The 25,785-nt window shown below is 42.9% G+C and overlaps 1 protein-coding gene across 6 annotated transcripts in view; it reads right to left on the reverse strand.

Moving 5' to 3' along the window:
• LOC134531121 (multiple C2 and transmembrane domain-containing protein) overlaps window positions 1-24,984 on the reverse strand; it is a 201,565-nt gene extending 176,581 nt beyond the window's left edge. For 3 of the 6 annotated variants that reach the window (XM_063366700.1, XM_063366734.1, XM_063366694.1), the window contains exons 1-2: window positions 24,870-24,970; window positions 10,096-10,146 (exon numbers count right to left, since the gene is read on the reverse strand). In XM_063366700.1, coding sequence (XP_063222770.1) covers window positions 10,096-10,146; window positions 24,870-24,885 — 67 coding nt within the window. In that variant the 5' untranslated portion in view covers window positions 24,886-24,970. Of the gene's footprint in view, window positions 1-10,095; window positions 10,147-24,869 lie in introns of all 6 variants that reach the window. The other 3 variants (XM_063366714.1, XM_063366723.1, XM_063366707.1) reach the window with 3 other exon arrangements.
• Between the last annotated feature and the right edge of the window lie 801 nt (window positions 24,985-25,785).

Genomic DNA, 25,785 nt, shown 5'->3' on the forward strand with positions numbered 1-25,785 from the left:
CTCCCCCGCGCCGTCTGCCGGGAATCGATAGGCGCGTCTAGAGGAGCAAGGGGCGGCAGAGTCTGGTCCGACCTACCAGCCTGCAGGTCCGAGCAGGTCCCAGCAGGTATGTGCAGGTATGTGCAGGTATGTGCAGGTCCGAGCAGGTCCGAGCAGGTCCCAGCAGGTATGTGCAGGTCCAAGAAAGGTCCTAGCAGGTATGTGCAGCTATGTGCAGGTCCGAGCAGGTATGTGCAGGTATGTGCAGGTTCGAGCAGGTATGTGCAGCTATGTGCAGGTCCGAGCAGGTATGTGCAGGTCCAAGAAAGGTCCTAGCAGGTATTTGCAGGTTCGAGCAGGTATGTGCAGCTATGTGCAGGTCCGAGCAGGTATGTGCAGGTCCAAGAAAGGTCCTAGCAGGTATGTGCAGGTTCGAGCAGGTATGTGCAGCTATGTGCAGGTCCGAGCAGGTCCCAGCAGGTATGTGCAGGTATGTGCCTGTCTGTGCAGGTATTTGCAGGTCCGAGCAGGTCGCAGCAGGTCCCAGCAGGTGTGTGGAGGTCCAAGAAAGGTCCTAACAGGTATGTGCAGGTTCGAGCAGGTATGTGCAGGTTCGAGCAGGTATGTGCAGGTTCGAGCAGGTGTGTGCAGGTCTGTGCAGGTTCGAGCAGGTATGTGCAGGTTCGAGCAGGTGTGTGCAGGTCTGTGCAGGTGTGTGCAGGTCCGAGCGCTTCCTGCTGGTCCATGAACACAGTCGCCCATGTGGGAGAGGCTCTGGGCAGAGATCGACAATACGGCTCCAGTGCAGTTCTGGAGGGACAGAAGCTGGAGTTGATATAGCGCCTTTATTGACCCACGAGCATGAATAGAAAGGGTGCTGATCCTGGAGTGTTGTGGCATGACATAATTCCTGGCTGGAGCATTGTTGTCGACTGTAGCGAGAGTGCTTGAAGCGTTTGAAACTGCCTGTGAGTAAACACAGTTTGTTTTTTCTCGAGATACACACTACATTCAGATATTAATGTAATTATTTGTCGATGAGAAATAATATATTTTACAACAGTAGTTATTTTATGTCGTCATCCTAGATTTCACACATAAGATGACTGCATTGTCGCTTATTCCTTGTTTGGCAGAAAATTTTCCAGACAAAAGCAATGCTAAAGAAATGAAAGTTTGTACTCATACTCGCACAATATAGGCCTACTGCTAGATTTTTCCTTAAATTTAAACTTAATAATGGAAGTAGGCCTGGTATTCAGACATGATGGCTCCTCGCTTCTGTTGGATAAATGTCGATACTATATCTCTTTAGCCTAATCATACCGACATTGTGACTTGCACAGAGAAAACCATAGGCCGGAATTTGACGAGAGAGAAATGTGAGTAAACTAACTCAGTATCGGATCGAACCTAAAAGATTTTATTTTTCTTAGAAATTTAAGAGGAAACAGATTTAAGGTTTGTTCCTTTTTCACGAAAGTTAATTTCTCTTTGGAGTGGAATTAAATAAAATGTTCTAGAAGGCTACCTTTGTAGGTGTAAACATTTTGTTGCATAATATACCAAAGTTCTGTAACAAGTTTGGATACTTCAAAATAGTTTTAATACTTCAGTTATTATTTAATTGAAGTGATGGAGAGAAAAAAGCAGTCTTCAATGTTATTTAGTTTTAATAATTTAATTGGTGATAATTTTAAGGGTTCAAAATACTTTACTTTATTTATTTAATCACTTTAATTTTAGTCTCCTGTTTGTCTTCTTTGAGAGTCGTTTGGGAAAAATCGGTCAGCAAGGGTGATCACGGCATTGTTCTGTAGAGATGGACAGTAAGATACTGACATATCGGAAGTCCCGTGCCATTTCCCAGGAGTCCACAACATGTCCACTCGTGGGTGTGTTTACTGGCCACGTCCTGAGATACTGCAGACAGCTCGGAGCTGCTGTTCTCGTCGGAGGACATCTGTGTCGCGGCAGATGCAGCCACGGCGTGGCGCGTGTTTGCACAGCTGCAGCTGCAGACCAGGCGGCCCACTGCACGGCCCACTGGAGCGGGTGCCAGGAACCCTCGTGTGGCCATGCGGGCCCCGCTAGGTCTGGTGAAAGCCGACAGGTGATAGGCGGACCGGCACGGCTCGCTTATCGGCCATTGGCCGCGCCGAGGGCTCGTGTCGTGGTTGGTCGGACTCGCAAACACCATGTGCGGAGAGAGCTGTCACTAGAGACCGGAAAAAATTCGCGAATTCATTTCGCGATAGGCTAAAAAACAAATAGTTATATCTCAGTGCTGCCTCTGCTTTTGGCTCAAAAACTCACCTGGATGTCTCTGGGCCAATGAGAAAAACCCAAACCTAAGCCTTTATCGAATCACAGGCTTCTACGTTGGGACGTCTCACAAGACAGCAGCCAATGAGTGGGTCACATTTGACCGAGTGTACGAAGAACTATGGAGTTCATCCTACAGGTCATTGAACCCGCAAATTTTTTTTCCGGTCCCTAGCTGTCACTATGTCAGAGCCCCGCCAACCAGAGCACACACACACACATATGCACATGGTAGGCGGGGCTTCAGGAATGAAACACGCGATTAGAGCGGTGTCTGTTTACGAGAATCATTTAAGAATACAGGGGGGGGGGGGGGGCAGACGAGTAGTTCTGTTTCCGTGTTTACTTCCTAAATTACATTTTTAGAAGACTTAAAATAGACAAAAGACATATTTTCAGGATATTTGTAGGCATGAAACACCCGGTACAGATTCTCGAAATCTGTGTGTCTATTGCGTGCCCAGTGTGTCCATCGATGTCCAGTGTGTTTATTGCATTTCTATTTTGCGTCCATTGAATGTGCAGTGTGTGTCGTTTCGGGGACGCACCACAACGCCGAACGTACAATAACGCCAAAAACCATAACGCCGAATGCCAAATTGACTAAAAGGCCGACAGCTAGAAAACTGTTGTGTACCACAACGCAGAATTACCACAACGCAGAATTACCACAACGCCGAAAAATGTCATTGCAGGACTGCCACAAAGGTTAGGTTAGGTAAGGTTAGGTTAGGTTAGGTTAGGTTAGGTTAGGCTAGGTTAGGTTAGTATAGGTTAGGTTAAATTGTGGTATTTCGGCGTTAAGATACATTTAACATTTTTCGGCGTTACTGTATTTCGGCGTTGTGGTACACAGCAGTTTTCTAGCTGTCGGCGTTGCGGTCAATTTGGCATTCGGTGTTATGGTATTCGGCGTTATTGTACGTTCGGCGTTGTGGTATTTCGGCGTTGTGGTAACGACCCTGTCGTTTCGTTAAATGTGGGTAGTCGAGTCTTTAGTCGGCTCTAGATATTAACTAGTTCAAAACCTCTTAGTCTCGATAAAACAATTTTCAGAAATTCTTGGTTCTTTAGTAAACATAAATCATGTTCTGTTTGTCTGTTTGTTTGTAGTTGTCCTATTAATCGATACTGTAGGTGTGTCAGTTCGGAGACTGTCTTGCTGCTTGAAGCATGTAACAACATTCGATAAAGAAGGCCTCTTGGTCTGAAGACACTAGGTCTATACGCCTAGGACATGGTTGGAAGGTATTCCAAGTATCTAAAAATTAGACTGCCATGGTAGGCGCAGCGAAAACGTATTTATTTCGTTGGTCAGGTATCTTGTAAATAATCGTTCTTCGTAGAGAGAATGATTAATTAACTCCACGAAAGGTAATGGGAAACAGAATGTAGAATTTATTTTAAGCTAAAGTTACTATTATCACTGGCCGAGAATCGAACCAAGAACTGTAATCGATCGAATCAAACTCTATTTCAATAAGCGATTTTTTGAAGATTTTTAGAATATTTTCAGAATTTCTTCATTAATTTTTATGAATTTACAATATATCTTAAATTGCTTACTGGTGGATGGTAGCTGAGGAATTTTAGCCTATTTTTGGACTTTTTTCCATGTTTTGTTAAATAAGAGTTTTTTTTACCTGAAATTATATTTTTTGCATCGATCAAGTATCGAATTAAGGACAGGAATAGATTGAATCAATCAGTAAATTAATAAGTGATTATTTGATTAATTTTAGAAATATTTCTGAATTTCTAGCTAGATAATTACAGATTTCCAAGACGGCGGCGAAGATGGCCGACAATATGGCGGATGCTACAGTAATACATACTGCTGCACTCTAGCGGGTAAACGTTAAACTAATATGGCAGCAGCGCACTCTGCAGACGACGAGTGTATTATATGACACTAGTGCTCCTGGTATTGAATACTGGAAACAAGCTGGAGGGAGCACTCTCAAGTAGACGATGTGTGCACTACGTGACACTACGCTTCTATTTACAAGTACAGAAAATAAATATGGCTGCCTCCAGCAGACAAAAACAAGATGGCGGATCGAAGATGACGGATGTGTCGTCATACTGGCCGGCAATATATGCATTGGTATAAGTGTTGGGAGGTCAGTCTGTCGGTGGGTTCAATGGAGGAAGGATTCGTCACCATTTTTTTTTTGCTCTCACCAGACACAAACCGACATGACATAAATGACTTCATGACATAAATGCATTCTTTAATAAAAAAAATTTATTAACACTGTATTTAAATAATTTTTTATAAATTTGAAAAAAAATTCCCGCTATTCTAGCACCATAATTAAACAATTTGCAAGATGGCGGACATAACGAAGATTGCAACAGTTATGTCATAATTCAAAATGGCTGAAAACAAAATGGCGGAATGTTATTTATTAAAATTTTACTATAGGCCTATATAAATTGTTATTAATATTTTAAAAAAATTCCAATTTTTTTTCGATAATTATGGATTTTCAAGATGGCATCCGTAAAGAAAATTTCAACGATGACTACATAATTCCAAATGGCGAAAATTTCAATAATCCAAAATGTCCGAAAACAAAATGGCAGATTTGATATCATAATCCAAGATGTCGGAATATAAGATGGCGGAATCCAAGATGGCGGAAGCCAAGATGGCGGACTGGGTCAAGGTCGAGGTCAAAGTTCAAGGTTAAGGTCATCAAAGAAGGCCGCCCAGACATCACAATCCAAGATGGCTGACGGCCACCACATACCATGCACTGGCAACAGGCGCAGAAGGAACTATTATATACTAATGCGTGTACTATAAATATATATAAGGGTTACGCCAACATGCGAGCGGTCTGGGGCTACAGGATGTACCGGCTACAGGATGCCCCAGCACTAGGGCACACGACCACTTACATACTCCAGCTACAGGATGCCCCGGCTACATGGTGTTACGGCTACAGGGTGCCCCGGAAACAGCGTGCCCATACTACAGAATGCCCCGGCTACATTGTGCCCCGGCTACAGGGTGCCCCGGCTACAGGGTGCCCCGGCTACATGGTGCCGCTGCCACAGGGTGTCGCGAGCAGAGGTTCCCTCGCCGTGACGTCACCGCGCAGGGCCGGCCTCGTGAATGGAGCGCCAGAGAGCGCGCTAATCAATACCTCGCACCTTGACTACTGCGGCCACGCCACCGCGCCCCGCGTGGACAGGGGGAGGGGGAGGAGAGAGGCGGCACCAGGCCGGACACACTCCTCGTGCCGGGGACTAGTGGCCCGACCCAGAGGGCGTGTCGCGAGGTCACGTGTCACGTGTCTGCGAGCTGCGGGTCTCGACAGCACACCGCCCCTGATGCCCTGACGAGGCGGGGCGGCTCCATCAGTGCTGGTGAGTAGAGCTAGTGCCCGTTCTACCACAACCTGGGGAACTCATAACTAGAGACCCGGAAAATTCGCGGGTTCATTTATTGAAATGACACAATTCAAATAATCATACCTTCGTGCTGCTTCTGCCATTGGTGCACTGTTAATCTGGAGGACTGAGGGCCAATTAGAGACCCTCACTCATAGAAGTGTCGAATCACAGGCCACCCAGTCGAGACGACTCACAAGTCAGCAGCCTATGAACAGTTGGCATTTGCCCCGAGTGTGTAGAGGATAGTGGAGTCTATCCTGGAGGTCATTCAACCCGCGAATTTTTCCGATCTCTACTCATAACACTACTTTATTGCTCCTCTCTTCTACGCTCTGCTACTCTCTGCTCCAGTCTGCTACTCGCTGGCCCGCAAGTCTCGGCGAGTGGAGGAGGACCACAGCTCGGCTGGCGGACAAGTGCGGCGCAGACTCTCGGCGGCACAGACACGTGACGCGAGCGAGGCGTGGGGCGCAGACAGGCGCGCACAGAGGTCGCGACCCGCGCATCGCTCTGTGCCGCTGGTGTCCGTGGCGCAGACAGCTCCGAGCGGAGGGTCCGTGTGGCGTCTCGTACCACTCGCAGCCCAGCTAGCTCACCGGTGCAGCACGAGTGGCAGACATCAACAAATAGAGACCGGAAAAATTCGCGGGTTCAGTGACCTCCAGGATAGACTCCACTATCCTCTACACACTCGGGCTAATGCCAACTGTTCATTGGCTGTTGACTTGTGAGTCGTCTCGACTGGGCAGCCTGTGATTCGACACTTCTATGAGTGAGGGTCTCTAATTGGCCCTCAGTCCTCCAGATAAACAGTGAAACAATGGCAGAAGCAGCACTAAGATATAATTATTTGAATTGTAGCATTTCACGAAATGAATCCGCGAATTTTTCAGGTCTCTAGCAATAAACTATTACTATTGAAATTAAAAGTTTTTTTTGTTTGTAGAGATTCTGTAGCATCAGCCGTGTTCCGTGATTGGCAGACGAGTTCTGAACGGCCCGGGAGAAAACAGCTATCGCGGGCGGACCTTGTTGCAGTCTAGTGAGGTCAGATAGTTTCTCTTCAAGTACCTGCCTGTTTATTAGAGAGGTTGAGTCCCTCGTCTCGCGCGATACGCCCTAGCGATCGTGAGTAGCTCAGTGAGTAGCTCCGCGAGTATCTTAGCGATTAGATCAGCGAGTAGCTCAATGAATAGCTCAGCTAGTAGCTCTGCGAGTATCTTAGTGATTAGATCAGCGAGTAGCTCAAAAATAAATGACATACCTAATATATTACATTTCCAGGTGCGAAGCCTTAGCAACCAACACAACCTCAGGAAACTGCAGTAAAAAACAAACACATTTTTCCGGGACGTAAAGTACCCTATGCCCTATTCCACGACCCAAAGTAAGTATATGCCAAAGGTTATGGAAATTGGTTCAGTGGTAGCAAACAAACACACAAACTTTCGCATTTATATAACTAAATAAACTTAAAGAAATACAAAATTACTATCCATAGCAACTTCAACTGTAGGTAATAAACATCTCTATATTTTCATAACAGGAATTCTTTATGTTATTACGCATCGTGGTAGGGGTTTGTTTTATATCATTTAAAGTCTTTTGGCTTTGAGTAAAACATAAATGCTATAAATAATTATTAGTTATATAATACAACTAACATTATAAGGTTAAAACAAACTAATTAGATTAAAAATAATAATAAAAAGTTTATGCATACGGAAATAATAAATTAATTATATTTTCTTGTATTAATTTCAAAGCTTAAAATAACCGTAGTAAATTTGAAAGAGAATTAAAAATGACGATAGCCCAAAAAAAACTTTTTTTGTTGTATTTTTTGTGTTGATTTTACCTATATGCATATTAAGCACAAAGAAATTATTCGTTTGTATATTTCTCCCTACATACAAACAATATTGTGAAACGGAACCATTCTGGCAGTTTCTGTAGTACTTTTGTTTTGTCTTCTTGGTGAGTTCCAACCGTCCTGCATTAAGCTACAAACAACACACATACACGCAGTGTTAACGACAAACAGTGCAGCCACCTGTGTGGGCTAATGAACACTTCTGGTCAGTTCCAGACCGTCTGTCCACTCTGCACTCGCCACTGCTACTGTCGCAAAGACTAGCAGCTGTTCCGCACACGACGTGAGAGGCGGGTTTTTACAAACGAAAATACGGCCACGATAAACACTTGAGGAATTTTGCAAATGAACTCCCCTCAGCTCTCAGCCAGCTCAATTCAACGATAAATTAAAAAAAAATTGGTTGTCTGTAAAGTCGGTTTACGGACGATAGTTTAACGTGACAACGTCATAACAAAACATTGATGAAATGATTGCATACTTTTATGAATAAAATTGAATCATTTTTATTTTAATAATAAAAGAATAAATACTTCAAATTATACTAGTAATAAGATTTTTAAAATGCAAGAATAATTAACATTTATTGCCGAAATTATTGTTGTAATAAGCAATGAAAACCACATTAACTTTTCACTTCACTTTATAAACAGTCGACGAAATAGTTCACGTGTAGATGACTTGTAATTAATTTTAAAAACTGGTGTTTAGCTATAAAGTTTAAATATAATTATGAACAAGTTTTCATATAAATAAAACGTAATCAAATATCTATCATCAATTATATGAATCACCGTAATTTTTTAGTCAATTGTAACATAACCTATTATTACTGCACTCGCCGACAGCGCAACGGAACACAGTAACGGAACACAGCGTAACGGAACAATGTGCGTAACGGGACACTTTTTCGTGCGTGCAGCCGGCGTTCATAGATTTATTAGACGCTGTCACTTCAAAATGAGCGAATAACTAGCAATAGAACAGTTCTATGATAGGTTTTAAAGTAGCAATTATTTAACATCAGTAGCTGTGATAGAATTATTCTAATACAGAATCATATAAATCATAATTTATAAAAGTTATACGTGTTACAGGAATTGATATGACATAGTAGGTACTCCCAACTGTCGCTAAATTAACAATATGTTTTTTTCTTGGTGTGGGGTGAACGCAAGGCAGTATATTATTTGAAACATTCTTGAATTGCGAAGATTCATTTGAAACAACTTCAAGGACATATACCATTGCTGGGTCACACTGGATGTCTTAGAAAAACATCAAGAATGGAAAACAAAAATGAGTACACACACACGCGCGGAGAACTAACCAATATTAGCTGATGTCAACTGTTAAATGTCTAGACAACACAGAGAATAATAACAATAATAATAATAATTACAGCAGTGACAAAAAAAAATCTCTTGGCCAACACGGACAAACACATGAACTCAACTATAATATCAAACAGGTATACTGGCAACACAATGACTTCACAGCGACTCACAAACGAACCCAGCGGTGAAGCTGGACATATATTGTAATCAAAACGACGACAGCGCCGAACATGGTAGACTTTGTAAGAAAAAGCGTTGTGACGATTCGCGGAAACTGACATCTGCTCCCGTAAATTTACTGTCCTTGATGCAGCTGTCTTGTCGTTGTGAGCCCATTGTGTTACTCTGTGCTGTCTAGGTATTTAACGTGTGACATGTTCTCCGTATGTCTGTACTCATTTTTTTTTTTTCATTCTTGATGTTTTTCTAAGGATCCAATGTAAACCAGCAATGGTATACGTGCATATATTTTTTGACGTGATAACGTCTTATAAATCGATGAACGCTGGCTGCACGCACGAAAACATTGTCACGTTCCGCCTGAGCCGAGCGCGCCAGAACCGGCCAACCACCGTGCGAGAAAATCTTCTATAATATCAAACAGGTAGAGGCGGGCATTTTAACTAATTGTTCGTGATTATATTTAAACAAATTATTTAAATTAAATTTGCAAAAACTGTACATAATGTTTGAAAATTAAAAAGTATGCAATTTTTCATCAATGGTTTCTTATGACTTTATCACGTAAAATTATCGTCCGTAAATCCGAATTTACAGACAAACCCCCCTCCCCTTTTTTTCTAAACCATAAAGTATCGCAGAAACGTTAAATAATTAAAAGTTTATTTGAAAGTGTTGATGCCGGTACTAACACACTACAACCACCCAGCCACAGCACGCCATGTTGCAATGCGATTGGGGCGTAACTGCCTCTAGACACGGAGCTGCTGTAGCTAATTTGCTTCCAGTCTGAATCGTTGTGTTTCAGGCAGTGTCTCAGTTGTACTGCAGGGAGGGAAGCAACACAAGTGCTCATGTACACGCGAATGCACTAGACTCGCTCCTATTGGCCGTGCTGTGCGAGGCATGCGGCTCGTGGGACAGGGGGAGTGCCGAAGTGACGTCACGACATGCGGGTCCAGGGGTGCACAGTGCAGTGTGGGGCGGGCCACTCACCCATCGTCAGCCTGCGGATAAGAGCTTTCAGTTTACCACGAGCTGTCGCCACTGCAAACAACACAAAACACCAGTCAGCTGCAGGAAGGAGGCGCCATTACAACAGAGGAGATGTGCGTGCTGCCGCGGCTATAGGCGTGTCCCTCCCCTCCACCTCTGTCCATTGGCCGCTGGTGCTCCAATCACAGCCGCTGGTGAGTGGGGATCCCCTACCACCTCTGCCCATTGGCCGCTGGTGCTCCAATCACAGCCGCTGGGAGTGGGGATCCCGTACCACCTCTGTCCATTGGCCACTCGCGGTCCAATCACAGTATTTGGTGGTAGGGATCCCTACCACCTCAGACCATTGGCCACTCGCGGTCCAATCACAGCCGCTGGTGAGTGGGGATCCCCTACCACCACTGACCATTGGCCCCTCACGGTCCAATCACAGCTACTAATGGTTGTGTTGGTTGTGTCACATATATTTAAAAATCTGTAATTATATTTTAGAAGGTTAAAAAATACTGTTGTACTGTATGGTTTTTGCTACTTTTATATTTTTGTATTTGTCACTGCAATACAAAGCAAAAAAAATTTTTACCAAAATGCTTTTAGCAATAATACAAAGAATTATACTAAAACAGTGTTCTCAATTCTTGCCAACACTAAAAAATTTAAAGTTACATGTAACATATCCGAGTTTATCCCTTGATCCTGATGGCATAATCCTGTAGGCCTATACATTAAGTTCTTTCTACTCTTCGAATTCAAGTTAAATTAAAAAAAAAGTCCAACTTAGATTCAATGCAGCTCGATTATTCAAGCGAAAATTAACAATTTTAAATTTCATAATTGTGAAAATGCGCAAGCGAATTGATATTGTCCCATTATCATAAAGGCAATTCTTATATAATTAATTAAGTTTTCAACATATAACACCACAAAATATTGGTAAGAAAAACGATTACAAAACAAAGTGCAAGAAATTTCAAAGGCTTCCACGCTGTCGTGTGCACAATCAAAATGTTGATAAAGTTAAATACAAAAATTTCGCTGGTCGAAGCAGCCCCATTAAGAGTAATCATTACATTAAAAAAAAAAAAAAATTAAGTTCAAAAAATAAAATTTTCAGTATAAAAGCACAAATATGTACTTTTGCACGCACGTTAGTTGTTATTCTTATTTGGCATAGTAAAATAAATCATATAGTTTACAAAAAAACTATAGAGATATTGCAGCGTTTGTCATGTTAAAGAAAACCAACAAAGGGGCAAATATCTATGAAGTCCTGTTTTTCTAACACAATTTTCTTGGCTAATAATTTGTAAGTAATCCTTTAGAAAATCTACTTTCATATATACTGTGTAAGCTGGTTTCAGGTAAAATTTAAAAAAAAAGTACCTACTTTTAGTTGTAGCTATGTAAATGAGCATATTTTGATCACTTTTTTAATTCATTCGTTTGCATTTAAAGTCGTATACATTGAGTTTGAACTCAGCTGATCGAAATGAACATGCACGGTGTACTTTATCTGTTTAATCTGTGTTGCACGGTGCGCGAGCAATTTGTTTAATGGTAAAATTTCACCCTCAACGCGCCTTAAGATGTATAACTTGAAGCAAGCTACACAGCCAAACCCAGTGAAGTGGTGGAAAGCCAAACCATAATTCAGACATGTACATAGGTTCACACCTCAAAATTGCATCAATACTCCCCCAGGCAGGTAATCCCGTTAGGGCGTAGTCCCGGTTAGGAGAAAGATGGATCTTTTACATGCCAGACACTTTCCAGAGCCTGACATGGGTTCCTAGAACCGGGAAATAGATTCGCCATTTCCAATCGCGGCATGTTACTGGAGAGCGCCCAGCTAGGTCGAGAGGTTGAGGAGACCAATCCCAACTTCGGCCCCACCGAAACATCCCCAGCTCCGCCGTCCACCCCCAGACCTCCAATAGAGCCAGCCCCCTCTAAGGGATCTGAGTAGCAGCGACACGGAACCATACCTCTCACATCCCTGGGACCCCTCGGTCACCCAGTTACTCGTGATCCAGCTGAGGCCTATCCAACCTCTACTAGCTCAGCAGGCTAGTACCCGAGCTTAAGTAGCTCAACACTTCCACTCGTCAACAGGGCGGGGACCCTTCGGAGTGTTCTCCAAGCATAGGAGGACCACTACCACCACGTTTTCCTACTCCAATCCTGATCCTGAGCCATTAGAGGAAATCTCAGCAGGGAACTATCACAGTAAAGGATCAGTCCCATGGCACCCTTCATCTTCAGGTATAGTGCTTTCCCAGGCAGCCTCATAGCGGGAGAGCACCCCCTAATCCGGACTAGGATGTCCTTGGGTACTTCAATATCAGCATATCCCCCGCCCGAAGGTTACAGATTTGCCAGAGCCCGGGTAGGTATGGTAACACCAAACCAAGGATTGCCTTAATTACCATCCCTTAGACTATCCACCGCCCGAAGGTTACAGCTTTGCCAGAGCCCGGGTGCCCGGACAGGGAGCGAAACCCCGCCACGCTACCGCCCTTCGCTATTCCATATGCATCCTGGATTCTTCACGTTGAATCCTATGCTTTGAGACACCACCTAGGGTTTGGGGGTCCAAAACCCCCCGGTGGACTTTCTGCAGAAGCAAGTCGTAGTCACCTACCCACAGCTTACTAATCCACCAGAATTCCCGTTTCGACATACCGAGGAAGTCTGAGGAGTGGGCAGCCCCGGCATTTCCCATATTTGTTTAAACACTGGCGCCACGAGAAGGCTATGGGTTGCCGTAAGCGGGAGAGGCTATATATTCGCATCGCACGCCCTTTTTGGATCTTGCAGAGAGCTTCACTCAGATACTAGAGCCGACTACAACTCCGACACTTCATAGGTCCGCTCTTCATCCCACAAGGTTGACGGGAAACCCTGTGGGACGCAAGACCCTTAAGCCAGCTTAAGCCATAATTCAGACAACACAACCTACAGGGTATTACGTGAACTTATCTCAACTACACTGCCTACCGCCCACACAAGTTGTTTTGGGCCGAAGCCCGGCCTAGCCTCACCACCTCCACCTCCTAGGACTGAACCCGTTAGGGTATTCCAGGAGCACTAACTTTTCTTCTTTCCATCCTGATGTCACCAGGTCTTAATGGCATCAGGATGTTTGGCCTCAGATGTTCATATGCCATGGTTTTGAATGGTTGAGCACCATTCGTTCGCCTCAACCAGAAACAACTTATCCATTCTGTTTAAGCCGCCGTGCCTGCAGCCAGAATATAGCTTTGTCAGTATTATAATAAAATCCATTGTCAGTTTGCATCCATGCGGTATTAAAAACACGACGGCTGATGTTAAAAACTCTACAGTCACTCCGCGTGGGATCTCTTGCATGCCATTGCTCCGGGATGGTTTCCAGTACCTGGGGCAACGAACATGCAAGGGCACTGATCCCACCGCCTTTCTGGGTTTTCTGTCTGTTCCTTCTTTGACTGCTGTCCTTTGCCACTCCTTTCCTTCTTGCTGTCTCTCCAGCCCACTCCGTCACCTGCTGTCTTGTTCCCTTCCTTGTTCGTTCTTGTTCTTTCTTCCTTTGTCAAATCCTTAAAATTTTGTCCATTGGTAAAATTTTGGTCTGAGATGTTAAAAATCCTCTGGATCTTGATGAGCATCCCATAAAATATCTCAAGTCTTCTTTTAAAATATCCAAAATTTTCGTTTTGATCTAAAATTCTTTTAAAATGGTGTCCAATCTTAAAATCTCCTTCTCCTCTGTTCTTATTCTTTTTCTTCTTTGTCTCTCTTCGGGTGTTCTGGTCACGTCCGTGCTCGTGTTTGTTGTAAGCTTGTCTGCTGCACGCCTTATTGTCTTTTGACCAATTTATACTCATAAAATGGTCTTGTATGATCGAACACGAAACGACCATAAGTCATAGCAGCTTGCTTCTTGATTTCCTCGAAATCGATGGGTATTCCGAGTCTTTCGAAGTTGGTGCGCAGCAGGGATCTCAGCTCGTCCAAATCCAAGGGGATGTTGTTCCTTGCGAGGAGATGTCTATCCACTATTTCCATATTTGGAAAGTTGATCATCCTCCCTCCATCCATACTGCGCACCAACACAGCTATTGCTGCCTGTTGGATTTTTGGTTCGTCCAGTCTAGCCAATCTCATGTCATACTCGAACTTCGAGTAGATCATGGGAGGATCTTGTCCAGCTCCAACATGGGAGTGTACCTCAGGTAATTCCTCTTCTAGCTGAATAGAAGGTACTGATCCGTTTGCATATTCTGCAATGTCCTTTTGTATCTTCAGATGTGTTATGAGCTCTTTCTCCTGGGGCACACTCTCATCTAGAGTGGCTATCTGTTTATTGTAGTCGTGCGTTGCTTTCCTTGTCTGGTCCCGTATGATCTTTTCTATGGAGTTAATTACTCTGCCTTCGCGTACGAAGCACATAGGTCTCCATGTGCATGGCCAATTTGATTTACTGCCCATTTTGGTTATTTAGAGCACCTTCTGCTTCCAACCATTTATCAAAGTGCTCTAGTCGTTTGCATACATCGTGTATGTAGTTGTTCCATACTTCATAACCTGTTTCGCACTGTAACATTCCTGCCATATCCTCGAGCCTTAGTGACAGTTCTTCTGCCAGTCTTCTGTACCTCTCCCTGATGTCGTCGATCTTTCTACACTCATATATAATATGAGCTGCAGTATCTTGTACCTCACACGTGACACATTGGTTACTGGGAACCAAATTCCTTTCCCAGAGTTTTGCCTTGAAGTTCCCGTGTCCGGTGAGAAACTGCACTGTGTAATGGTCTGGTGTTATCCATTTCTTTTTCAGTCTTTCTCTGACATCAGGGAAGAAGACATATGTGAAGCGACCTTTGCTGGAGCGATCCCATCGTAGCTGCCATTCATCAAGCGTTATCTGTCTAGCTATCCACTTATCTTCTGATGTTACTGTTCCTCTTGCAGCTAGCAGAGCGAGTTGTCCTCTCTCCTTTACCTTGAGATCTATTGGTATTACTCCTGCAACAACTTGCAGCGCTTCCGTAGAAGTGGTACGATATGCCTTGGTCATAGTTAGAAGGGCTGCTCGTTGTGCCCCTTCTAGTACCCGTTTTCTATGTGCAAGTTCTGCTTCGTAATACCAAGTAGCTGCAGCGTAGCAAACTACTCCCAAGAAAACTCCAGCATAGATCGTTCTTAGGGTTTCAAATATAAGGCCCCAGTTGGCAGGTGCTACAGCACGCAGTTTGTGAAAGAGCAATATGGCCTTGTCACTTGTCTTTTAAATGTGTGTTGTATACCGTCCACGTGTATCGATGTGAACACCAAGGTATTTCAGCGCCGAAACTGCTTTAACTGGTCTGCCCTGGTATCTGACGACTGGTGGTCTTGCCGTACTTAGTGATCCTTTCAACATGATGGCCTCCATTTTCTGTGGTGCGATTTTGAGTTTACAATTGCTTGTCCACGTACTTACAATATTTAGTGCCTCTTCTGCCCTCTCTTCTATGATCCTTCTTGAGTTGCCTGGTATCAGTAGTAATCCATCGTCTGCGTACCCATAGATACTACATCCCTCCGGCAATTCTGTGCTTAAAATTTCATCAAAGAGGATGTTCCATAGCAGCGGTCCAAGAACCGATCCCTGGGGACACCCCTTTGTTAGCACCTTTTCCTTGCTGTTATCTCCAATGGCACATTGACAAGTACGATCAGCGAAGAAAGCCTTTATTGCTTTATAGATATTCTTTGGACAGCCAAGCTCTTTGAGTCGCCACAAAATCTGGGGCCACCAAGCATTGTCAAACGCACCAGCGATATCAATTGTGACAGCAAGTACATACTGTGCGTCACTGCTGTTAACTTCCTTTATCACATCCAATATTGCAAGTTCCGTGCTCTTTCCCTTTCGAAAACCGTACTGGTGTTCACTGATACCGTGGACGGTCATCAGGAAATCATTGAGTCTATTGTACAATAACTTCTCGTACACTTTGCCCAGAATTGGGAGCATGGTTAGCGGTCTGTAGGAGCTCAACTCTCCAGGATCTTTCCCATTACCTTTATATAATATTTTCAAGATCCCTCTTTTCCATTCCTTTGGAAAGATTCCACTTGCCAGCGCATTATTATATAGTTCAAGTAGAACTATTTTCAGTCTGTCGAATACTCGCCATATAATCTCAGTCGTGATTTGATCATGACCAGGAGCTTTTTTGGGCTTTAGATGCTTGACAATCCACTTCAGCTCTTCCATTGTGAATTGGGGTGTATCCAATGTGTCTGGTAGATCTTCTGCCACTCTTCTTTTTCTATCATGTTCAAAAGTATCTTGTAGTGGATTATCATCGGGCAGAAGCCCGTTGACAATGATTTCCAGGTTTTCCTGTATACTGGCAGTTTGTACTCCATTGATTATAAGTCCCGGTAACTCAATTGGACTTTTTATCTTTCCAGCACACATTTTATACACCAAGCCCCATGGATCTTGATTTCCTTTTTCACTAACTAGCTGTTCCCAGGAGCGTATTTTCGCTAGCTTAACAGCTTTGGTATATGTTTTCCTTTTCTGGCGGTATTCATTTAGCAGTTCCATTCTTAACAATGGATCTCTTTGCGCTTTCATCCTCTTTCTTAGTCCTTTGACTTTTCTTCTCATGTTTTCAAGCTCCACATTCCACCAACCATGTCCGCCTCTCGTTTTGTTGTTCAGTTTTTCCATATGCTTGTCGCATATTCCGATTATTAGTTCTTTTATCTTTATTGAATCTTGTTCAGGATTGCCTGTTTTCTGTTCATTATATTCATCCAGAAGAGTCAAAAGATCTTCATCAAACCTCTTCCAATTGACTCTCTTGCATCCGTAACGAACATTTTCCATGTTTGTTTTCTGTTGTTCTTTCTTGCCATGAATTTCGTATGTTATTAGGCGATGGTCACTCGTGATTTCGTCTACTACAGTCCAATCGACTATATGATCTCTCGTTTTGTGATCTGTCACTGTTATATCCAGATAAGATTCGCTTTCGCAGGCAGGCGAGATGTATGTTGCCATTGTGCCAGGGACGTTAACAGTCCAGAGATCTTCAGCTGTTAGGTATTGTGAAACCAGATCTCCTTTGTTGTCATTGAAATGTGATCCCCACATTTCTGACTTTGCGTTTACATCAGCGCCAATAATTTTCCTTTCATGCCGTGCGAATTCGAGGATATTATCCCAGTGCCTCAGATGTATCTCCGTATCATCTGAAAATTGAAAGTACGAGGACACGAGTATTAAATTCCATGGTTGCATTTCAACCTTTATGCAAGTATGATGTTCGTTACTTATTTTGGGTAACAGCAGAATATCCAAATTTGGATTTCTTACCCATAATGCTGCTTGCAGGAAGTCCCCTACAGCATAGAGCCTTGGAGGGATGTCCAAGACTTTCCCTCTTACCGTATAAGGCTCCTGGATGAATACAATGTCCAGATTCTTTTCTGCTGCATACCTGACAATTTCACAAGAGGCGACAGCAGACCTCTGCAGGTTTATCTGTCCAATTCTGAGCAAACAAGATGTTTTATTCATAGTTGGTCCTGTCGAGTTCCCTGGACAGGGCCTTCTGGTACTCAGGGCAGTCAAAAGAGTCTACACGATGGTTAAAGTCCCGCTTGGCCTTCTTGCAGTTCGCACATTTTTCACCTTTATCCTTCTCCTTGCACTCAGCAAATTTATGACCCGGATCTCCACATGCAGAGCATACAAGCTGTCCACGGCACTTAGCTGCTGTGTGGCCGTAAGCTTGGCATTTATAACACCTTGTTGCCACAATATAGTCCTTAACTCTGCAGGATGAAAATCCTATATAAATCCTTTCTTTGTCCATCATGAGGTTCCTTATTTTGGAACTTACCTCTAAGACTATGTGGACCTTTTCTTTGTTTTCTTTGGGTCCCTTCCTGAGTCGGATGGTTGACTCACGAATAAAGGTGTCTTTACTTATCTCGGCCTCTCTGAAATTTTGTACGTGTATAGACTCAATCAGATCGTCCCTGTCCAGGTCTCGAGGGACATCGTACAATATCACTTTTGGACCTCTGCCCTTCGGGGTTTCAAACCTGAGACCCAGGGCCTTTAATCTCTCAGCGTTCCTTATCTTTTCAATTGAGCCGGCATCTTCAGCCTCAATTACTACACCTCCCTTTGCGATTTTTCGTAGTCCCTTAACATGCAGTTGGTTCTTGATGGGATCTACATTTTTCATGAGCTTGGATTTCGTCTCCTCACTATTCTGCTCACTATTCTCCTCACTACCGCCCACACAGCACGCCACTCACGCCGCTACTCCCGCCGCTACTCACGCCGCTACTCACGCCGCTACTCACGTCGCTACTCACGCCACTACTCACGCCGCTACTCACGCCGCTACTCACGTCGCACTGTCAATATGGAGAGCGGGAGTCCAGAAGGAGGTTGAATCTAGGAACGCGAGCCCTTGGACTACACTTTATCGTGCCATTATTTTTATCTGGGATCGTTTCATCTGTTGTTCCGCTACGCAATATTTAGTTTTGTGATATGTAGATGGTTCTGTCTGCAGAAATGTGCTGTTTGTAAAAGTCAGGCAAATATTCATAATTAACACATGACTATATCCATCGAGGTCACTATGGTACACGTCCTAGAAGTCCTTTTCTGGTTTTCCACAGGTGAGTAACACGTACAAAATGCTTCTATAACATAATTTTCAAAGTACATATGTCTTCATAAAAATCTGTAATTAGCAAATAACTAACAATTTATCATGGCAGGTAAAGCCAAATCTTAAAACTTTAAATTTTTAAAAATTACGGGAAACACGTGTTCCCCCTGTCACGGAAATTTTATTCTAACACTCCATAATAGTGAACATGGGGTCTCAATCATTACGAAGATGCAATTTGATATGTATCAACTGTTTCCAGCTTACAATTTTCAGGAAGAAATCATTCACTCCGAAAGGTGGACGACTGCAAATGAAAAATAGAAGCTTTAGACCTCTGATTCCACATCGAGCGTATTGAATATATTTTATTTAAAGTCCTGGCCAAATATTTCCAACATCCGAGATGGCAGGGTTAGTTCTAATATAAGAGGCTTCTTCATAGCAGGGCGAAGAGATCTATTGCTCGCTCGAGGAATCTACCTGCTTTAATCTAGGATGTGGCGCCCAGATTTAAGCACTGAGCATTACCACCGTACCCACTTCTCCCTATGACAATCCATGAGTCAATATTCGCCGCAGTTATGGGCAAGCCTAAAGTTAACTAATACTTAGGCATGGTGTGTTCGTATTTGTAAGACTTCTTGGATTTTCAGCGAAGACAATAAACGAAGCGGTTCTGGTTAATGTCTACCCCATTTCAGAGTCCACGTCAGGACAAAATTTGTGATTTGTGCATAATTATTATTTGTCTAGATTTTCTAAGCCTGGCGGACTTGGGTCAGTAATTATCTAGTATTTTTACAGAGCTGAACCCAAAAATATTCAGCACAACAGTTGAAACGAGACAAAACACGACAAAACGAAAAGACGAAACAAACACAATAGTTTTCTAAAACAGAAACAAGCATGCCCTACAGGTCTGACTCGTCATGAGGTGCGGTGGTTGGGGCAGTGAGCAGCAGTCGTGGCGCAGACTCGCTGGCGGGCACAGAGCACAGCCTCGCTGGCGGGCGCAGAGCACAGCCTCGGTGGTGCGAGGTGCCAGGGTCGATAGCTCTATCCCAGCCCCGGGCGCGACTCCATCCATCAGCGCCAAGTGGGCTCGAGCCATGCGTGACACCAGAGAGACGAGCTGGTAGGCGGTCACCAGACCCAGAAGCCACCAGCTGAGCTGGACATCCAGCATGGACACTGAGCTGGAGAGCTGCTCAACTCGTCTCTGTGAGAACCACCGGTCCACCAGTGTGCTCGTCTCGTCTCGCCCGCTGAACGCTCACGGAGGATCTATCACCACGTCTCAGGACCTTGGAATTCCGGTAGTTCGAGCTTCTTTTTGAAGTTATACTTTTTTAGGCGCGTTATAGAAAATGATGAGAGTGAATTTGTACGATGCATACGCACCATACAACGAAAATTTCACAGGAACCCACGTGTATGAACTTCGACCCATACATAAACTTATTGGTGTGTCAAATGAGTAGTATATATCGGTCTTTCCTGCTACAGGTTCCAGGCTGTAGAAGGGGGAGCCGGTCCTCCATCTTTGATTGTGATGTCACAGCAACCATCTTGGATTACCTTGACCTTGACCTTTAAACTTAACCATGACACCGACGGCTATTTTGGAACCGCAATTTGGTTTTCCGCCATTTTGATTTTAGAACATTCCATTATCTTGAAATTGAATGCCCCACTCTCTAACATTGCACTTTTCGCTATGCACGCCACCTTGGATGTGAATAATGTCATCGACACAAAATTTTGTTATGGCCGCCATCTTGAAATTCTATCATTTTTAAGCTAGAAAATCGGGGAACATTTTAAAATATACAAAAATGTACTTATTTAAGTTTTTATAGCAGAATTTATAAAAAAGGTCAGTCTGCTGGTGGCTTACATGGATGAAGGATCCATCGCCATTTTTAATCAAATGTCCTCATTGGGTTCAAACCCAGTACCTCTTCTAAATTTTACTATCAAAATTTAATCAAGTTAATTTTTTTTATAAATTTTAAAAATTTTCCCAATTTTCTAGCTTTAAAATTACTGATTTTCCATATGGTGGCCATAAAGAATTTTTTAACGATGATGTCATTCACATATAAGGTGTAAGCGTAACGAAAAGTGCAACATTAGAGGATGGGCATCCATTCCCAAGTTGGCGGAATGTTCTAGAATTTAAAATGGCTTAAAAACAAAATTGCAGATTCCAAGATGGTGTAAAACCAAATGGCGGGTCCAAAATGTCCGCCAGTGTCAAGGTCATCCAAGATGGCTGCTTTGACATCACAATCCAAGATGGTGGACCAGCTCCACACTCCACAGCCTGGAAACTGTAGCAGGACATACCAATATATACTACTCAAATTAACTTTATGACAGTGAAACTACGTAACTTGCAATATATTTGGTAAAATAAAATAGTTATAGTAAAGAGTAATTTCAGTTTTCAAAAAACTTAATTTTTACTGATATTACACCACGTACAATAGATATTCTCCTTACAATCTTCTTTCAGAATTTGTAGGGCAGTGATTATAGTGCGCGGTTAATTAAAGTGAAGTGGTTCTAAACACATCGGTGGGAACGTCTCTGTTAATTTTTTTAATTACAGATTACTGGATTTCACAAATTGTGCTTTAAGTAAATATATTATTACGTTTTATTTGTTTATCGTATTGATATAATATTGTTAGATAGTACGTAGCAGTCCATATTTTCATTATTTCATACTAGGGAGGCCTATAACCTCTATTTTTATTTGAAGTAATATTAAATTAATTAGGTTTATATGATTTATGGGTAGTAAAAAATGAAACACTATAATAGTATCGCTATCATTTATAAGTTTATAATATATAGTCATCTAATGTGTGCGGTAATTATAAAATATTAATTTAAACCTTTTTCAAGTGTTGTTCAATGTTATTTATACAAGTAGAGTTTATATTCCCGTATCTTAAAATTATTTACATTATAAATTATTAATAATTAAAATTAATAAATTAGAATAATCATTCAGCATATTTATTATTTTTATTATTTATTAAAATTAATCTCATTATTTTATTAAATTAAAAATTAATTGTATGCACATGTTTACATTAATATTGAATACTGAGTACCTATTTATGTGATCAATTTTTGTTACAGTAAATTTCAAATTATTTCAGTGTCACAAATTCAAATATAACTTCTAACGCGCGTACATAAGTACACACGCATTTTTTAATACGAATTTTACAATTCTAACGTTACAGTCCCGGAACCTTCGCCATTTTTAATATGTTGATAAGCTAGGTTAAAATTATATCAACTTTACTTAAATAAATTCCAAACACGTTAACAAGTGATCACTATCATATTGTTTTAACGTAAAAAAAGATCGGTTCTGTAAGCAATTTAATGTTTTTGCAGTAACGCATAGAAACATTTGAAAGTTAATAATTGTACATTTAACAGCTAATAATGCAAAAAGAAAATGTATACAGCAAGAATATAATTAGACATGTGTGAGCCTCTGCAGCCAAAACCACACACCGCAGACGAATGGTGATTGTGTGTGGTGATAGCCCCGACTCTTCCATCGTGCTCTATGGCGGTTGCGAGGCGACAGCTATACATGTGTGGAGCATTGGACATGCTTCGGTTGATCTTTCATAAGAAGAAGTGTACGAATACAACCTATTTGGGTATGAACTAGACAACAAAACATCTTATGTAGTGTATAACAATGTATTTTAATAAAATTATTTAGAATATGAAAGATATTTGTGTATGCTTACTATGTAAAAGATTTATGTACAAAAATTAATAAACAAACTAAAAAAAAGAAAATCTTTTAACACGTGTATTTTATTTTTAAAAAAACTTGTATTAGATATAAATAATTAAATGCTCGACCAAAAAATACCAGCGAAGCGGGTACTTACAGCTAGTATGTAAGTGTGTGTGTTTGTGTGTGTGTATATGTATATATATACACATATACATATACACATAAGTTTTATGAAAGTACATCCACTAACCCAGTTTAAAAGTTTAACACTGTTTAACTTAAATTTAATTTAAAGCCTTGGAACGATACTAACCCCTTTAAATATTAATTTATGGAGAATTGATGAAATTTTATAATTTATTTGTTCTGCGAGTAGGTGTTAGGTCTGTAATTTCTTTACATAATATTCCAATTTCTGAGAAGAGATCGGATAAATGTTGTGGATCTCCATTTCGTGGATGTTCGGTAACTTTGTTAACGTTTAACGCTTCAATTAGAAGTTGAAATAGCATTGGCTGGTTCTAATTAGAGGCATGGACGCCGACTTTTCACTCTCTCCTTCCCTTCCCCCATAATTGTCCACGGGAATTAAATAATTTGCCATGTAAAAAAAACCAATGACCCTCGACTTTCTTTCCCCTCCCTAATAATTACCGTAAGTTTCGGCTGCGGTTGCAGTAAAAAGAACATAGTCTACTTACGACCGGGAACATTATCTGGGAAATCATGTTACCTGCACACTACCACACAACTTCTTAGCCATTTATAGTAAACAATAATGTTAAGTTAGAACGAAATAACCTTGCCAAAATTACTGTTATGATATATATATATATATATATATATATATATATATATATGTAAAGAATTTTAATTACGATTGTAGGTATCTGATATGATGTAAGGAAAATACAAACTTTTCTGAAAATAGAAAAAAAATTTAGGGCAGTTGAACGTCCTCAGGATGACAGGAACCAAATCTTGAGATAAGTTCTGACAGTAGAACTTACACTTGTTTGGACTCCATATAGCAACTACGAGCATAGACTACTATAGCACATAAACAATCTGTCTGAAAACAGGGCTTAGAGCAGAAGTAAGCACGAACTTACGCGGAATTTCTTTCTTTTTTTTGGGGGGGGGGGGGGGTTGGTAAATGGGAGGGGGGGAGGTAGAACCACTTTCCTTGCGGTTTGCGTTCAAATTCTTGTCTTTTGTTGGTGGGAAATATATATATTTTAGGGTTCCCCCTCCCCTTGCGTTGGCCCTTGCAAGTAAGACATTGTAAGTGTTGCTAGAAGGGCTGGGGAGAGGGGGGGGAGCAACTCCCAGCTGTCCAAATATGCGTTTTGAGCCACGCAATCATCTCCACGTGCAGAAGCTCAAATAATTTAATAAACTACAGACTGACGTAGTTTGCGAATTCAGAACGGCAACAGGCTAGTAAGAATTGAAATTGTTGCAGCTTTGTGCTGCTTCTCCGATTGGTGTGCAGCCCCTGTAACACTCCTGCCACAAGCAGCCAATGAGCAGACGAGAGTGACCGACAGGCTAGCCCTCGTTTCCTGTAGCTCTTGCTCATCACATACTTGGCTGTGATGCTGCTAAGCCAGGCAAGTACTAGTCAGTGAAGCTGGAACAACATGAGATGCCGCCCGCCTGGTCAGGAGTGTGGTGCTTCTAGCGCGGTGTCTCCTCTGGACTGACGCGCAGTCTTCTCGTCGTGCATTGAGCGGTGACCGTAGCAATATATGACGAAGAAGTTGGTATAAAAGGTGTAATGTATGTCCCTTGGGTGCTTTCACGAATCTGTACCGGTTTTTTTTTTTCACGCCTAAAGAGGCAAGCATTCATCTCCTGAAACCACAGTCAATCGCCCGGCCTCGGCGCATTCTTTGTGCTTCTCGCAAGCAGACGGCGCTCGGACATCATGTCGCGTGGAGCCACGGCCTCGAGGTCCGACCAGGTGTGTGACGTGAACAGGTGGGAGCACCCCACGTCTCCGACAAGCGCCCGGTCCGTCTGCAAGAGCAGCACCGCGAGGCCTGCACTGACCTGCACTCTGGCGGTCGCAACAAGTAGCGTGACCCGCCTGACAGGCGCTGCGACCAACCAACAGACGTGTCTTTCACGTGACGGCCCGGCGTGGTCGAGTGCCAGACTGCTATTACTGCCGCGATGTTGCCGCCTCTCTGCGCCGCACGGTCACGTGACACTCGGCCATGCAACAGCGCGCCGCTGAGCGCCAGTGCGGACACAGCGGCAACAACGGGCAGGAAGCAGTGAAGGACAGAGGCCGGCAGCAGTGCACTCACCAGTGGCGGGGTCCATGCCTCAGCTAGGCGGGCCGCATCGCGCCGTGGACTCCGCCTGTCCGCCAGCCGGTCGCCGGCTCTGCGGTGTCGCTGTATCGACCGGCGCGCGGCGTCTGGGGGGCGGGGCCTGCGCGCGCATGCGCGTCACTGCCTGCGGTGCCTCGCGCCGTAACCGCGGCACGCGCGCCGGAACTACGGCACGCGCGCCGGAACTACGGCACGCGAGCTGGCTAATGACGCCTCGTGCTTCGTCGTGAAGGTCGCGGCGTGTGGTGGTTAGAGGTTAAGGCTGAAGCGCACTCGACCTTCCCATTTTTCCTTCACCAACTTCTGGATTAGCCTTTGCCAACCTTTCATTTATATTTATCTACCTACTTATTTACTTGTTCAGATTCAGACATCGAGATCACAAATAGGTACTGTTTACGCGAACAATGTTTTTAACTTTTTATTTTCTAAGTAGGCTTAGGGCCTCTACTTGTTTGCATTTTCTTCGGAAGTAGATGTTCTACTATGTTAAATTTTGTTATACTAACAGCAAATAGCAATTTTAAAAATCACGAGAACTAATAGAAACCAATAATGGGGCCTGAAAAAGCGATTTAGGGGCCACGACAGACGGAATTTATCACTGGCCGCAAGACACATTCTAGGGAGCACTGATGTTTTCACCTTAGATACTACAGTGCAGTTTCTGCTAGCCTATCAGCTATCCTAACAACAATGGTCCGGAACTTTCGGGCGGGGGTCAATACCGTATGGACAGCTGGCAACTCTTTACCTGGGAAGCTGAGTGATTTGTAGAGCACTTGTATAGTCAACAAGGGCTGAGTAAGGGACAGTAAGCATTGCAAAACTTTATAAAAACAATTCAATTTAAGTCTACATAATTCCTTTGTACAAAACTAATATCAAC

This window comes from Bacillus rossius, chromosome 1, assembly GCF_032445375.1.
Source record: "Bacillus rossius redtenbacheri isolate Brsri chromosome 1, Brsri_v3, whole genome shotgun sequence".
Taxonomy (NCBI): domain Eukaryota; kingdom Metazoa; phylum Arthropoda; class Insecta; order Phasmatodea; family Bacillidae; genus Bacillus; species Bacillus rossius.